This window comes from Melanerpes formicivorus, unplaced genomic scaffold (assembly GCF_026170545.1).
Source record: "Melanerpes formicivorus ecotype bairdi unplaced genomic scaffold, bMelFor1.0.p_v2 SCAF_5, whole genome shotgun sequence".
Classification (NCBI taxonomy): Eukaryota; Metazoa; Chordata; class Aves; order Piciformes; family Picidae; genus Melanerpes; species Melanerpes formicivorus.
The window spans coordinates 24,501,928-24,518,600 of NW_027142357.1; the positions used below are offsets into that span (position 1 = coordinate 24,501,928).

A 16,673-nucleotide genomic window follows, 5' to 3' on the forward strand; every position below is an offset into this window, starting at 1 on the left:
AGTTCCTTAAACTTCCATAGGACATCTCCCACCTACCAAGGGTGTGACTCAGCCCCAAAGCAAGCGGCAGAAACTGATACCAAGCCTTCTCCATTGTAGCAGCAAACTATTTTCTAGAATTCACCACAAAGGCCAAATTTGCTTCTGAGAGGAAGGGCTGTTGCTTCCTTATGCTGGTGATGCCTGCAAAACTTACAAGTTGTGAGTGTTAGATCCCCAAGTAGTCATCTCAACACGGGCACACAATGTCTGAGTGAATACAGCCTGTGCAATCCAATAATTTATTAAACTTTCATCTTGTAAAGCCAGTTACAAATTAAAAACAAAACAAAACAAAAAAAGACAGCAGAAGGAATTCTGTAATAGAAATGAGCAAAATTACAACAAATAGTAATGGGAGTTACATTTCCAAGTGGGTTCAAGCTGCCTGCAGCAACCCAAGAGCCAGAACACAGAGCTAGTGCAGAGTAGGAGGGATAATCAGGGCTATTTTGATACATCAAGCAATCTAGTCAGTGTATGGACTGATAGAAAGTGTTGCTTCTCAGGTTGCCTCTGCATTCCTGCTCTCTCACTTGTGATCTGGCTGTGTTTGTATTCTTTGTGACAAAAAAGGGGCTGTTTGTAGGATTTCTCAGTAAAACGGTTTTAAGGCAAAACTCCAGTTGAACATATGATACACAGGAGTGGCTATCCTCTTAGGCTGGTTGTGTGACAAGTGGACACACATGTGTTTGCACATGCTGCAAGCGCAGTGGGAATGAGAGAAAAGCCTGGATTATGTACAGGGTTCCCTCTTGTACTGTTAACCTCAAAACTACAGTGGTCTGCAACACAGTGCTAGTGATTGGCCTTTTGCATTCTGGGATCTCAAGACTAGAGAAGGGCTGTGGAAAAGGACTAGCCATCAGGTTTCTCGATGGCTAACACAACCAGTTATGATGCAGCTGATACTGAATAGTTTTAAACAATGTAATCAAGTTTCTGAAGTCAAGAGACTGAAAATGCATGTCATCTTTCACTGAGAAGAAAACAAATATAATTCTGCTTCTTCAAATTGCAAGTAGCTACATAAACCTCCAAGAAGCAGTTGTTTTGGCAAAACAGCATTGTTTTCAAGTTTTGCTGATAACTAGGGACCTAGAGGAGACTGGAAGGGGATTTGGAGACTCAGCAATGGAAGTAGTTCCAGTTAGAATTTAAAGGATGGTTTGGCATTTGCTTAGAGTGGTATAAAGGAAGTGAAATTCTTGTCTAGGCACCTATTCACTCAGTAGGAAACAGTTCACTTAAAACTAAAGTTCAGGGATCTCAGTCATCCTGAAATCCCATATAAGAAGGAACTTTATGTGGAGGCAGGCTGCTCACCATAAAAACCCCTGGCCTCCATCTAAAACCCAGAGGTTGTGAAGAGTAGCTCTCCTGGGAACACAACTAAATCAATCTCCCCTCCTGGGCTGTGCAGGGGAAAGGCAGTCTTCACTTTTAGGCAATAGGTGCTATTTGGAATGTACCTGGAATGGCACCTGATGATCTATTTCAATGGTGCTAGTCCCAGAGATTTTCTCCTATGTTGGAGTATTTAGAATTTTAACTTAAAGTGCCACTTTTTACAGTTATGTACCTGTGAACTTCTATTGGAAGGTAAAGAACACCTTGGCTATGTTTATGTAGGTGCTCTCTCATGTAGGATGATAATACTCTCTCCATATTTAGCTGGACCACCTGGCTTCCATTACACAAAGGCATTTCCTTTTAAGACCAGATCAGATCATTAATATATCCTGAAGAAAAAAAAAAAAACCACAGTGAGTTATATTTTAGAGTTTCTTGCAAAATAAATAAACCCCCAGATATTCTTTAGCAGACCGTACTGCAATCCCATGGCCTCAGATGTCTGCATGTTGGAAATTCATATGGAAGCTTAAGTCTGTCTCCTGTAGTGCAGAAATGATTCTTGTCAATTTTTCTGCCACTATAACAGGTAATGGTGAAAGCAGCAGAGGACACACAGGAGAAGGAGGATGCTTCTGACTTTGCTTCTTTAAGGTACATTGTTCATCAAACAAGCAAGGGAAAAACAAGTTTTGGGTCATTAATTTTTAAGAAGAGTTGTTACTGTTTAATGTCTTTGGGCAGAGGTGCAAATCCTATGGTGCTGTAGGTGTCACTTCAGTTTTTAAGTACAGTAGTCAGTTAAGTGGAAAGTGGAGTTCTTAAAAAAAACATCCTTGCTACACTTGTGCTGGCAAGTTGCAAATACCAATCACTAAACAACTTCCTCTCTCTTGTGGCAGTGCATTCATATCACCTAGTCCAGATGCTAGCGTGACTGTCCACGCTGGTGGCTGATTTGACGCTGCAGCGTTTCTTCACGATCATGTTGATGTATGCTTTCATAATCTTTATTATCTCACCCACCTAAAGAGAGAACAAATAACAGAGGATAAGTACATTAAAAAAATTAATTCCAATGAGGCATACCAGATATTGTGCAGAAAAATATCCCTCTTGTCCAAAGTCATAGCACTACAAATTTTGCATGGAGTAGACTAAATGTGAACATGACCCTAGGGAAACAAATGCTTAGTAAGTTTGTGCCATGGTGTAGCAACACTTAATGGGCTTGTAGCTCAAAGAAAAGCAACTCTAATGCTACTAATTTTTTGTTGTTGGTGGTTGATTGGTGGTTTTCTTTGTTCATTTGTTTGCTTTTTTGTTTTGTTTTGTTTTCTAAAGTTGGTGAACTCTCTGCTTGTATACTGGAAGGGACTGAAAAAGCCAACCACACTCACAGGCACCCCAAAATTGGAAATTCCCATGGCACTAGAAGACCATTCAACGTCCTTCACTTTCTAACTGGCATCCTTTTTTCTCTATTTATCCCTGCATTCAAGAACAGTGACCATGCCACTTTAGGCTTAAGCTCCCTTCATCTTTTTTCTTGGCTGTCCAGTCCATTCAGCAAGAGCTCGTGCAAATAAACCTGTCTAGTCCTTAGAAAGCGAGCTTCACTCAGGTGCTAGTGAAACTTCACATAGAAGTTTTGTGCTTTCATATACCTGGGATGTTTCAAAGAACATTTCTCTCTCATCCACTGTAATTTTGAAGGTGTTAGGCTGTGGTGCTCCAAAGAAAACAATGTGCTCGTACTGGAAGGTTTCCAATGGTTTAGGATCTCCTCGTTTGTAGACTGACACATTCTCTGTGCTGACTCCAAGCCAAAGATCATTTGGAAATCCACCTTCCTTGCACTGCAGAAAGAGAAACACCAAATTTTGCATAAATGCATTGGGGAATGAAAAGCCCTTAATTTCTGGCTCCTATAGGACATTTCAGCTCCTCACTCCAATAGAAACAAAGGGATATCTGCAGACGGGATCTTGCAGGTGCCCCTGCTGCAAAGCCTTAGAAGTGACATAGCTGTAAGTCAAATACTAGTTGAGTAACAAAGAACTGTAATGCCTACCAGCTCTCATTAGATTTTGAAGTGTTTTATGAAATCAGTATTCCAGTTAGTGTTTTGCAGATAATACAGTGAGTGCAAGCAAATTCCCATGGTAATCCACCTAGGCAGCAACAAAACTGATACAACTGGAACTGTGAATTTGTACTCTAGCAGGCTGAGCAGAGTGGTCAAATTGAGCCAGTTTGAACAATTTCTGTTGTGCTGCTACAAAACAGGATTGCACTTTTTCCTGGTAAGGAGAACAGAGCTTCACTTTACTTTTGCTTTCACCAGCCACCACCTTTTTAAAGCACCCTCCAAAAGGGTATCGTTATTCCAATGAAGTAGGAAGCCACTGACTCCCTCCATTTACCCGGATGCAGCATCTTGCTTGTTCTGTGCTGTGTCAAACCTCTTTGGGTACACAGTACATCAAGCTTACCCTAAGCTTACTAAGGCAAAATGCAGCCAGTTCCTGAAACTCACTTCTGCTGCTGAGCACTGTAATACACAGAGCTGCATCTGTTCTCCAGGCTAATACCTCTCCTTGGCAGTAGTTACATGAGTTTACACATTACTCACCTCAACATCAAAGAGGGTTGACCCATAACCTGGCCACTCCTTTACAATGGACATGTATTTCACCATCGCCTGATGCTGGGAGAGTCCCTGCAGCTTGGTCCATTTCTGTGCTATGCTTGCCCGAGCAGCTGAAAGCTCTTCCTTTACCCACATCTCCATCATCTGCTCCTCTTCTATCTTCTGCTTCTTTACAGAGCCTGTCTTGAAGCTACGTTTCAACGTCCCTTCAAGGAAGCTGGTCCGTCGCCTCTCTAAAGTATGACTGGTGGTGCCAGTGTTCTTTGTTGACTGCAGTATTTTGGACTTTAGTCTGTTAACTGGGTAGATTCCATCAAGGGTCCAACTAATTTTAGAATAATCTCCATGAAGATACTGCAGCCGCAGAGCTGCTAAGCGCTGCAGAGTGTCCTCCGGTGCAGGAAAATGACCATCTATGAGGCTTTCATGAGCCTACAAACAAACAAACAAGTCCCCCCAAACTCATTAGCAAGCAGAAGCACATTTCATTCACAGCTGGCTCCATGTCCAGATTCCCATGGCATTTGCCCATCCCAGCAAGAATGTCAATCCCATCAGGGGGTCAGAGTAGGCATAATAATACATAAATCAAAGTCTGCAATTGGACAATGTTGAGGGAACATCTCTTTCTGCAAGCCTGGGTAGGACAGGTATCTCTAAGGGGATCCTATCCTGTATTAAGGACTTGTTAGGTCTGGGACAGATTGGAGACTGAAGTTGAGGAAATTGGGTTTGTGCTGTACCAGCTACAGCTTCTGTGTGCAGATTATATTCCCCAGCAGAGAGTTAGGTATTATAAACTCTTTATTAGAATAAACCTTTATTAGAATAAACCAAACCAGGTTGGAAGAGACCTTCAAGATCATCGTGTCCAACCCATCAACCAATCCAACCCACCCAAACAGCTAACCCATGGCACCAAGCACCCCATCAAGTCTCCTTCTGAACACCTTCAATGACGGCGACTCCACCACCTCCCCGGGCAACCCATTCCATAGCACAATCACTCTTTCTGTATAGAACTTCTTCCTAACATCCAACCTGAACCTCCCCTGGCGCAGCCTGAGACTGTGTCCTCTTGTTCTGGTACTGGGTGCCTGGGAGAAGAGACCATCATCCGCCTGTCTACAACCTCCCTTCAGGTAGTTGTAGAGAGTGATAAGGTCACCCCTGAGTCTCCTCTTCTCCAGGCTGAGCAACCCCAGCTCCCTCAGCCTCTCCTCATAGGGCTTGTGTTCCAAACCCCTCACCAACTTTGTTGCTCTTCTCTGGACTTGTTCCAGCAAGTCAACATCCTTCCTAAACTGAGGGGCCCAGAACTGGACACAGTACTCAAGGTGTGGCCTAACCAGTGCAGTGTACAGGGGCAGAATGACCTCCCTGCTCCTGCTGGCCACACTGTTCCTGATGCAGGCCAGGATGCCATTGGCCCTCTTGGCTGCCTGGGCACACTGCAGGCTCATGTTCAGCCTACCATCAACCAGCAACCCCAGGTCCCTCTCTGCCTGGCTGCTCTCCAGCCACTCTGACCCCAGCCTGTAGCACTGCATGGGGTTGTTGTGGCCAATGTGCAGAACCTGGCACTTGGATGTGTTAAATCTCATGCCGTTGGATTCTGCCCATCTGTCCAGCCTGTCGAGGTCTCTCTGCAGAGCCTCTCTACCCTCCAGCAGATCAACTCTTGCTCCCAGCTTGGTGTCGTCAGCAAATTTACTGATGATGGACTCAGTGCCCTCATCCAGATCATCAATAAAGATGTTAAAGAGCACAGGGCCCAGCACTGATCCTTGGGGCACACCACTAGTGACTGGCTGCCAGCTGGATGTGGCACCATTCACCACCACTCTCTGGGCTCGGCCCTCCAGCCAGTTCCTAACCCATCGCAGTGTGCTCCCGTCCAAGCCATGGGCTGACAGCTTGGCCAGCAGTTTGCTATGGGTATTCTTAATCTCAGTCTCATTGCACCATGGCACCTCCCACCTTCTCTTTCACCTGATTCCCTTTGCCTGTTTATTTGTGAAATATATTTGGGGGGAGGTGTTTCCACATACATCTAATATCTGAGTAACAGTTACTTGCCTACTATTACTTCTTTTTCACCACTGTTTGCTAGTGAAAGTTTTGTAGACTGAAAGTCCTGGCAATGGGGGGGGTTGGTACAACTGAGTTTCCACAGAGTACCAGATGTCTTGGTCTAGACTGTTTCCTAGACATTCAGCAAGTTAACAACACTTAGTCTTCATTTCAAGAAAACACTCCTGGGGTACCATTGTCTGTGTGATGTACATGCCATCCACTACCAGCCAACTTCAGTCTTTAGGACACTGACCCCCTTTAATACCTAGCAATTCATTTTCAACAGCTGGAGTTTTCTGAGGCAAGATCAAAGTGCTCATTAGAAGTAATAAAGATGAGGCAAAATCACAGAGCTGAGTAAGCCAGTAAGTTTAGTTTCACATCCCTAATTGCAAGGCTTTTTCATACCAGTACCTGTGTGACCTACTCTAGGTGATCCTGCCCTGGCAGGGGGCTTGGACTGGACAATCTTTTGAGGTCCCTTCCAACTCCTAATGTTCTGTGATTCTGTGAACTCTGGCCTAACCAGCATCATTGTGCTATGGAGTATAGTGATGTGACAAAAGATGACTCAGCAGATCAGGATTTTCACCTACACTGCCTTTTCCATTAGTACTCTGCTAGTGCCCTTCTGTTAATCAAAAGAAATTGCCCAAAAAGTAGACTTTTTTCATTAATTCCTCTAACACCTCACAGATGTGTTGTTCCTGAAAGCCTCTCTGCAGATAGCTAGATTTTCCAGTTTTCTTTACACCTCTGATCTGCAAGAAGTTATTTTTAGTGGTGATTCTAGAATTTTTATCCACATTTCTGTAGATTTTAAAATTCAAGATAAATTTTAAGAGCATTTTGTTACCATTGGTCTTCCAGATTTTTTAGGTCCTTGCTAATCTTTCTTTCTTTTGTTCTAACACTCCCATTCCCTAGAGAACTTTGCAGTACACCTGCTTGGTAGATTCTACACAAAAATCCAATGGAATAAATTCTTCTCTTCCAGTGAGTATTCCCACTTCTAATGCAAAGGCAAGCCAATTTTCTGCATACTCTTGTGTGCTTCTGCCACCCTGGAAACCAAATCATTCTCCCACAAGAAGCTTACCTGCTCAAACATGAAGGCAAACTCCACTCCATCTTTAGGAACATTCTCAATATCCAAGAAGCAATAAAGCTTAAAATACAGCTGCCACTGTCCTTCCTCCTCTTCTTCTTCTGAGCCAGCAAGTCTGTAAGACAGGAAAGAGTTAATAAGAAAGGAAATACCAGTAACCAGAAGCACAATGGTACTGGGGTGTCCACAGTGCAACTCACTATGTGAAGGTATCCCTGGATTTCTGAAGCAAAGAGCATACAGAAGTATCTGATTTACCAGGACAACGTCAGTGCAGCAGACTTCTCTGGTAGTTTCCATTTTTGCCTCTGAGCCACACAGGATTTTAACTCAGAAGGACCCAAAGTTCTGATCATGTATACTTGATCAAAGAATTAGATTGATGGTTTTAGATAAACACAAAAGTTGGATACAGGACACAAATTATTCTCCATTTTTAAGATACTGTTTCTGTGTGATCTTGTGACTGTGAAAAGTCTTGCCACCCTTTCAAATAACCTTTTTTTTGTCTTTAGAATGGATGTAAAATAGACAATGGCATTGCCAGCTTCTTGTACAATTAATTCCTTTCTTTGTATGTCTGGCCACAAAACCACAGTCCATAGTAAGAAACTAGAGTTGCATTTCTATGCCCAAATTGTTGTTCTCACTTCTGGTATAGCTATTAAAATGTAAATTGACAAGGTAATTATCAGACTTAAGCAAACCTTCCCTGAGCCCTACTGGGCCTACTAATTTTGTCTTGATCAGCCTGATAAAGAATGCTTCTTCATCACCAAAAAAAATATGAACATGGTTTTCCAAATGGTGAGGAAGAACAACTGAACCTTACCAAAGGGGAGTTCAGACCAGAGTGAATGTTTGAATCACTGCAGCTGCTTTGGATGTAGCTACCCAACTGTACCATCACCTAACCCAGTGTTACACCCAGCTAGGAGTTAAAGGTTTTATGAAACATTCTTCTACCTCTCAAACTTGGCCAATATATCAGCCACAATGACCCGACTCTCAACAGCACGGTCCACCTGCTGATTATGTTCGAAGAGAGCAAACATATTACGGCTGTCCTCCATTGCTAAACCTCGGATCAGCTTCTCAACCACCTGCAAAATCAGAGATACAGATCAGTGAGCAGGGATTGCACACACTTTCACAATGAAGAATCAGTGCTTCTTCAGGATGCTCATCCACCACATTTCTCCCTTAATTATTTTGCTCTCAGATTAAAGAATTCTAACCTTAAAGAGGATTCCTTGCAAGGAAGTCATTAGGTATATTTGATTGTCCTTGCTGCTCTTCTCTGAACCTTTTCAATCTCCACTACCCTTTTGAAGATGAGAGAATTGCAACTCTGCACAAGATACAGGCAGATATGGATTCAGATGTTATGGTGATATTCTTGATGCCTCCAGTAACAATTCTACTCTTCAGTACTATTTTTACCTCTGCTTAGTATTAATGTTTTCATAGACACTGAATCTTGCTTCTGGCCTGCTAATCATCAAGGTACTGGTAGGATATTCCTTTCAGAAGAATTAAATTTACATTATGAACTGGAATTTCAACTTCACCAGAAACCTGTGTTTAGCAAGCACTCAGAATTATTACTTTTCTAATGGGCAGAATACCAGAAGTACTTAGATTCTGCAACACAACTCTTTAGTGATACTCTACAGCCTGAGCACAGGCCTTGCACAATTGTGAACCTGCAGAATAAGCTGTGCTTTCCCTACAGGCTTTGCAGATACAGCTAAAAGATTGTAATGAAAAAAATAAATAATGAGAAATTGAAGCTGGATGGGAAAAAGAGGTCAATTCAACAGACCCAGTATCCAGAGATGGGCTAACATCTGGTTAATGCTGCATTACCTCCCCAGCGCTCGTATGGGAATTGATGGTGATTTTACAGGAGCCACCACCATGGCAGTACACTGTCGTGGTCATTTCTTCACGGGTGAGAAGAGCATGGATTTCCTCCTGGGAGGGCACAAACTCCCTTGTCTTTGTCCTTTTCAGGGAATCACTTATGAATTGTGCATATCTGTCTATTTCTGAGCCTGGAAAGAGGTCTCTTACCCTAATGGTAAAGGTAAAACAAAACCAACCATTACACAGTAAACCAGAAAGGGTGCATATTACCATGCAACTTGCACTACAGTATGCAAAGAGTTCAGGAGAGAGAGAATGATGTAAAGTACAACCACAGGAAGAATGAGCCTGTTTATTTCCTAAACCTGCTCTTATAAGTCATTCCAGAGCCACTTCAATGGCACTTAGCAGCAATGATACACAAGCAGCTCAAAGCTTCAGTACCAGCTGAAGGGAGTAGGATTGACTCTCAATTCACCAACTTGAAATTAAAAATTGGAAACTCAAATGTGAGTTTCTTTTCATTGAGTCTTGATCTATCTGCAGCTTCAGCAATAAAAACATGGACGAGCAACATGAAGTATATTCCTCAGCACCTCTTAGAACCAGGCCCTGGATATAGCTATTCTGTGTATTTCTGCCAGAAATTTCACCTCACTCTTTCTTATCTTGGAAAGAATTAAATAGACCTTCCTGATCTTTTTCATCATTAGTGAACAGAGTGAGGCTACATGTCTACAAGCACAACCTCAACTGCTTTGGAAAGCTGCATCAGATGCTGAAGATTAATTGGGAAGAAATGCAAATTATTTGGTTCAGGAAAGCTGGAGGTTAGAATAAATGAGAAATACACTTTGTAAGCCCTATGTACATAGTTAAGCAAACAAATATTGAAATCTAGATTGGTCTTCAGTATTTCTGCTAATCCAGAGTGCACATTTTGCCTGTGGCAGCTGGAAGGTAGCACAGATTTCAGTGTATATGAGAAAGCGCAGTCCTTGTTCTCCTGCAGGCTCAGAATGTTTATATGGATATTAGCAAGTAATAGGTCATTAGCTGTAAATCCACTTCAACACAGTGCCAGGGAATTCTGTTTGGGTGGCCTTACTTACCACATCCTTTCAACACAACAGACAGGTGGCAAGAAGGAAGTTTGAACACAACAGAACAACTGGTAGTAAGAATTATGGACAAAGGTAGGAGATTGTGACACCATGGGAAGATGTTTGCACAGGAGGAGGGCAAGGCAACTACGACAGGCAGTGGAAGAAAAGCAGAGAGAAAAGGAAGAGGCTGCAAGTGAAGAAGATGCAGTACCTTCTCAGGTGGAACCTGAGGTAGCGCAGGATGCCTCTGCTGGGCAGGAACGTGCAGCTCATGCACGACATCAGCTGCCAGTGGTGCAGGTTCCCGGTGCTGTTAGGATGCGGCATGTGATTAGTTTGTTTGATGAGCTGACAGTACACTTCATCACGGAGGGGCTTCAAATCATGGCAGGTCTGCAGAATGCCTTGGATAATGGGTATGGGGTCAGACACTGTCTCGATTTCCTGAAGGGAGTTAAAGATCTTCACTGCTTCATCCTGTAAGCTGCTATAACCTTTCTCCTGTTGCACTGGGGAACAATGACAAAGGTGACAGAGAGGTGAGCATCTCCCCATTTTCTACTGGCCCAGCCACACTATGAACACCTACAATAGTCTGACAAAGAAGGGTAAGCTCGTCTCCTGAACTTAAATTTATACTCAAAAATCATTAATGCTTCCCCTTTAGATATGCAAATACAGTTTTAATTACTATTTGCAAGCACCTAGGCTTGTCTACAGATGAGGCATCAAGAGACAGCTTTTGGCACCTTGTGGGCAGACACAGCTGTAGTGGTGTGCCAGGCCACTGAATGTATACATCCCAATAGATTCTGTTATCCCCATTACTCCTCCGGGGGCAGGAGGCAGGGCACCCCTAATTATGGGGATTACATCCACTTGTACAGTTGACACAGTACCTAGTGTTAGAATTAGAATCACTGTTGGAGCAATTAGAGTTGTTCTGGGAAACTGAGGAAGTGACAGCTACCCTTCTGGAATTGTTACCTTGGGCTCTGCCACACTGCAGCTCCTGTAATCTCCTAAAAAGAGCAGAAGTTGGTTGACTATCCCACTTATTCATGTTAGCACCAAACTAGTCATGAGGTTTTTTTCCATTAACTCCTGCCTGCCTGCTACTGCCTGTTGCTGCAGCTTCTCCTGTCACTGTGTCTTCCTCACTACTAGAATTGCTTGCATTAGACCCAGATCTTTTATGTCTCCTTCTCCGCTTAGAGACAGAGCAGCTAGCTGCACATCTCTCTCGGTACAATACTATCAACAGACCTATTATCACCCCCACAAATAGCAAATTTGTGGCAGAAATAGCCAATGGTGGCAGAAAGTCATCCATGTATAAACTATGTCCTCCCTAAGCACACCTACAAAGAAGAGAGACTAATGAAGCTAAGGAGTTAGGTACCTCAGTGCAGACAACACAGCCTGAGTTGTGTACTTCCAAAACTGTATGTTGTGCCCAAATTAGCCTAGACTTGTGAATTTGGCAAACTGTTGTACCATGGATGCACCAAAACTGAGTAAGTTTTTAAAGCACCTAAACATCTGCTTTGAATTGCTCCAAAGTGCATGATACTGGCCTGCATTAGGAATAGTGTGGCCAGCAGGAGCAGGGAAGTCATTGTGCCCCTGTACTCTACTTTGGTTAGGCCGCACCTTGAGTACTGTGTCCAGTTCTGGGCCCCTCAGTTTAAGAAGGACATTGAGACACTTGAACGTGTCCAGAGAAGGGCAACAAGGCTGGTGAGAGGCCTTGAACACAAGCCCTATGAGGAGAGGCTGAGGGAGCTGGGATTGTTTAGCCTGGAGAAGAGGGGGCTCAGGGGAGACCTTATTGCTGTCTACAACTACCTGAAGGGTGGTTGTAGCCAAGAGGAGGTTGGTCTCTTCTCCCAGGCAACCAGCACCAGAACAAGAGGACACAGTCTCAAGCTGCGCCAGGGGAGGTTTAGGCTTGAGGTGAGGTGAAAGTTCTTCACCGAGAGAGTCGTTAGCCCTTGGAATGGGCTGCCCAGGGAGGTGGTGGAGTCCCCATCCCTGAAGGTGTTCAAGAGGAGATTGGACGTGGCACTTGGTGCCATGGTCTAGTCATGGGGTCTGTGTTGATAGGTTGGACTCAATGATCCTCGAGGTCCTTTCCAACCTAAGTTATACTGTGATACTACTATACTGCTGGAGGCTTGCATCCTGCTTTGCACATCTCTGGGGCTGCAGGTCCTTCTGAATCTCCTATAGAGCCACTGCTTCCCCAGTGGCCATGCATTAATTAAACAATAAAAATCCACAGCCCTGTAGCAGTAAGTTCCACAGTCTAAGTACTTGCTCTGTAATTTCTCTATAGTTCAGAATTTGATTGTCCTGTGCTTCAAATTTGACACCTAATTTGATCCCTGTATCATGAAAGACAGTGAGCTCCTCTTTCCCGCTTTCTTCATGACAGTCCAACTCTAAAAACTATTTTGTGAGGCTGAAGAGTCCTGGTGTATTGAGCCTTTTAACTGTAGATAAGTCTTTCTATGCATTTGAACATCTTTGGGTGCATTTTTACTTCCGTATTTCCGTTAAGATGCGAAGGCCACGCAGCATCTTGTATTCAAGATGCAGGTGCATGACATATCAACACAGCTGCACAAAAACTTTTTCCTTTTCTAAGCTTTCAAAACCTTGCATTGGCTGTTTTTGTTTCTGTGCTCAGCACAAGAGCAGACATTTTCATAAGGCTACATAAACCTGTGTTGCCGTCTCTAAGCAGGACTAGATCACTATCCATTGTTTTCCATACCCAAACTGACATTAACTTCTGAAAAGATTTTGTGTCCCAGTCACTCTGCATTAGAGGTTCTTCTGTATGTTAGCAGCAGCAGCAGCTTTCAGCTTTAGCATACCAAACAGCCTGAAATCATCAGCAAACCACTTTGTTTTTCTGGTGGTCTATCAAAACATTCTGGCTGTTTCACGTTCCTAAAGCATTTGAAGAAGCAAGTGAGTAGTGGAGTCCCCCAGGGATCAGTGCTGGGCCCCATCCTCTTTAACATCTTTATTGATGATCTGGATGAGGGCATTGAGTCTATCATCAGTAAATTTGCTGATGACACCAAGCTGGGGACAGGAGTTGATCTGCTAGAGGGTAGAGAGGCTTTGCAGAGAGACCTCGACAGGCTGGACAGATGGGCAGAGTCCAACGGCATGAGATTTAACGCATCCAAGTGCCGGGTTCTGCACATTGGCCACAACAACCCCATGCAGTGCTACAGGCTGGGGTCAGAGTGGCTGGAGAGCAGCCAGGCAGAGAGGGACCTGGGGGTGCTGGTTGATGGTAGGCTGAACATGAGCCTGCAGTGTGCCCAGGCAGCCAAGAGGGCCAATGGCATCCTGGCCTGCATTAAGAACAGTGTGGCCAGCAGGAGCAGGGAGGTCATTCTGCCCCTGTACACTGCACTGGTTAGGCCACACCTCGAGTACTGTGTCCAGTTCTGGGCCCCTCAGTTTAGGAAGGATGTTGACTTGCTGGAACGAGTCCAGAGAAGGGCAACGAAGTTGGTGAGGGGCTTGGAACACAAGCCCTATGAGGAAAGACTGAGGGAGCTGGGGCTGCTTAGCCTGGAGAGGAGGAGACTCAGGGGTGACCTTATTGCTCTCTACAACTACCTGAAGGGGGGTTGTAAACAGGCAGAGGTTGGTCTCTTCTCCCAGGCAGCCAGCACCAGAACAAGAGGACACAGTCTCAGGCTGCGCCAGGGGAAGTTCAGGCTGGAGGTCAGGAGGAAGTTTTACACGGAGAGAGTGATTGCCCATTGGAATGGGCTGCCTGGGGAGGTGGTGGAGTCGCCGTCACTGGAGGTGTTCAGGAGGAGACTTGACAGGGTGCTTGGTTACATGGGTTAGTTGATGGGGTGGTGTTGTGTGATAGGTTGGACGTGATGATCTTGAAGGTCTCTTCCAACCTGGTTTATTCTATTCTATTCTATTTAGTCTGGTTTTACAGCAGCTTTTGTATGAAGACTATTCCACTGCCAGTTGCATGTTGTAGGATTTCCACTGCAGTCATTCACAACACAGCTGCAGCTCAAGGATGACAGGCTGCACTGAATGGATGATAAAACTACCTGCCCTCACTTACTTTAAGTTCCTAAGACACAAGGCAGTGGACAGAATACATTCTGGGTAGAGAAAGGAACTGCTTCCTCTCTGAATCCTGTGAGCTACCCTGCACCAAATGGTCTTCCACTGCACAGAGAGAGCTTACAGACCACTTTCATGGTGCTCAGGCTCCACATTGGTCCTCAAAACATGAGCAGATTTTGTCACATGGGTAAAATACTTACAATTGACACTAACATCTCCATATGGCAGTGGGAGCAATGGGGAATGCAAGGGGTGCTGAGTATATCGCAAGATTGGGTTCCTCCTGTATGTTTGTTCCACCACTTCCAAGTTTGTGCTGTTTTCCTGGAAAAAAAAAAAATCCTCAAATGGGGATAGTCCTTTGCAGGATGTCCTTGTACCTTTAGGCTCAAGCTCAACCATCTTTATCCAACTTTCTGGAGGTCCATAGAGGAACTAGGTGAGCAAAGTGTAATTCACATATCAAAGTTACTCTGTACATTAAACACAAAAGTAGGCTGTGCTCGGTCATACCAAAGGTCACCAGCACAGGATTTTGACTCCAAATGTGGTTTGTGGCTGATAGCCAATGCAGGCACGTGGGTAAGGCCAGTGGTGCTCTGGTTGTTCCCAACTCCCTTGAGCATTAGGATGATGCCACCTACCCTGATGTCACGAATGAGTTGCTGTGTGGGTGTTTCTATGGGAACTTTGCAGTCAATGACACCTTGAATGGCAGAGGCCCAGCGCATGGCTTCATTCAGCAGCTTTGTGTACAGCCTGTAGGAGTGCTTTCGCCCATGGACAATGATGTTCCAGTAGCCTGTGAAGAAATAAGCTGGAAGGTGAAACTTGCTTCCCTGTTACCTAGAAGACTGGATGTTAGCAAATGTGATGCCCATCTACAAGAAGGGCTGGAAGGAAGAACTGACAAACTACAGGCTTTGTCAGCCTGACCTTGGCATCACAGAAGGCAAAAGAGTAACCATCTTGGCATATCCAGGAGAACTAAGGAGTCAGACCCAGTTAGCATGGGTTTATGGAGGCAGGACCTGCTTGACTAACCTAATCTCCTTCTATGACAAAGTGACTAACTTAGATGAGGGAAAGGCTGTGGGTGCTGTCCACTTAGACAGGAGTAAAGCTTTTGTCACTATTTCCCACAGCATTTTCCTGAAGAAACTGTATGTTCAGGGCTTGTACAGGCATACTCTTTTCTGAATAAAAAAAACGTCTGGATGGCTGGGCCCAGAGAGTTGTGGTGAATGGAATTCAATCCAGTTAGCAGCCAGTAACAAGTGGTGTTCCCAGTCAGACTGCCAAGTAAGTTCTCATAACTTTTAAAAGTCATGTGTTTGAAATAAATTCAGAGAACATGTTAGGGCAGTGATAATTCATTCTGCAAAAGGCAGCCCTAGATATCTGTTGAGATCAAAAACATGGACAGTTTCTTGTGAGTGAAAAGAATAAATGTCTTCTCACCTCACCCTACTAAATGCTTCCAGCCCTTTTGAAAAATATCCCAAGTAACTCCACTACTCAAATGTCCAGTATTTCAAGTCTTGTCCAAAGGATCACTTTCTTTATCATCACCCTTCCAAGCAACCCGAGTTCCCTCCCGAACTTGTAAGGTATGCAATAGATGATCATGCCAGTTCCTGTCTTCCCAGAACTGTGTCATACTGCATGGAAGGCCCCTGTCAAAATCTTTTTGTTTCTAGCAAGTTGAGTGATGCTACAGAAAAGGTTTACAGTTCATACTACTGATGTCACGTAAGAGAGTAACACTGGCCCCAGAGACCTATGCTGTTTATGCCACGAAGGTACAGTTATCTGTAGCGATGTGCTGATAATTACAGTGTCAACCATAAAAACCCACACCCCTTCCCTGTCTGGGAAAAACTTAGATGAACAGTGACACTACCCAGTGAAGAAGCACCAGCACTGTGTATCTCCATCAGATGTGAGGGACTTAGCGTCACCTGCGTGCTACTCTTTGCAAGCCTTTTACTGATTCTGTGGGGAAGATGTCTGCAGTCAGACGCAGAGCCTCAGATAGCATCAAGACTACCTTCTCAACATGTCTCATCACTACACTCCTGCACCATCTCCTCTTCAGGCAGCTCCACACATGTAAACTCTGCTCATTACTGCTTTCTTCCTCTTACCTGTGTCTTTGAAGACCCTCTCATCAGGCTGCACTACGGAGCAAAGGCTATTTAGCACAAGTGTGCCAAGCTTGGCAGCTGTGCGCTCAGATGACTTGTAGTAATCAAGGGCAGTGTTTGTCAGAACAAACCAGCGCTTCTTCATCTTCAGAGATGACATCTTGTTGCTGCTCTGAACTTCTTTATGAAGCCAGCCT

At 44.3% G+C, this 16,673-nt stretch overlaps 1 protein-coding gene across 2 annotated transcripts in view; it reads right to left on the reverse strand.

The window, feature by feature from the left end:
- Window positions 1–250: 250 nt before the first annotated feature.
- LOC137441367 (unconventional myosin-X-like) overlaps window positions 251–16,673 on the reverse strand; it is a 94,296-nt gene continuing 77,873 nt past the window's right edge. For both annotated transcript variants that reach the window (XM_068138784.1, XM_068138783.1), the window contains exons 32-41: window positions 16,477–16,671; window positions 14,974–15,131; window positions 14,530–14,653; window positions 10,419–10,716; window positions 9,102–9,309; window positions 8,199–8,335; window positions 7,224–7,347; window positions 4,031–4,480; window positions 3,063–3,254; window positions 251–2,421 (exon numbers count right to left, since the gene is read on the reverse strand). In XM_068138784.1, the coding sequence (XP_067994885.1) occupies window positions 2,308–2,421; window positions 3,063–3,254; window positions 4,031–4,480; window positions 7,224–7,347; window positions 8,199–8,335; window positions 9,102–9,309; window positions 10,419–10,716; window positions 14,530–14,653; window positions 14,974–15,131; window positions 16,477–16,671 (2,000 nt within the window). In that variant the 3' untranslated portion in view covers window positions 251–2,307. The remainder of the gene's footprint in view (window positions 2,422–3,062; window positions 3,255–4,030; window positions 4,481–7,223; window positions 7,348–8,198; window positions 8,336–9,101; window positions 9,310–10,418; window positions 10,717–14,529; window positions 14,654–14,973; window positions 15,132–16,476; window positions 16,672–16,673) is intronic.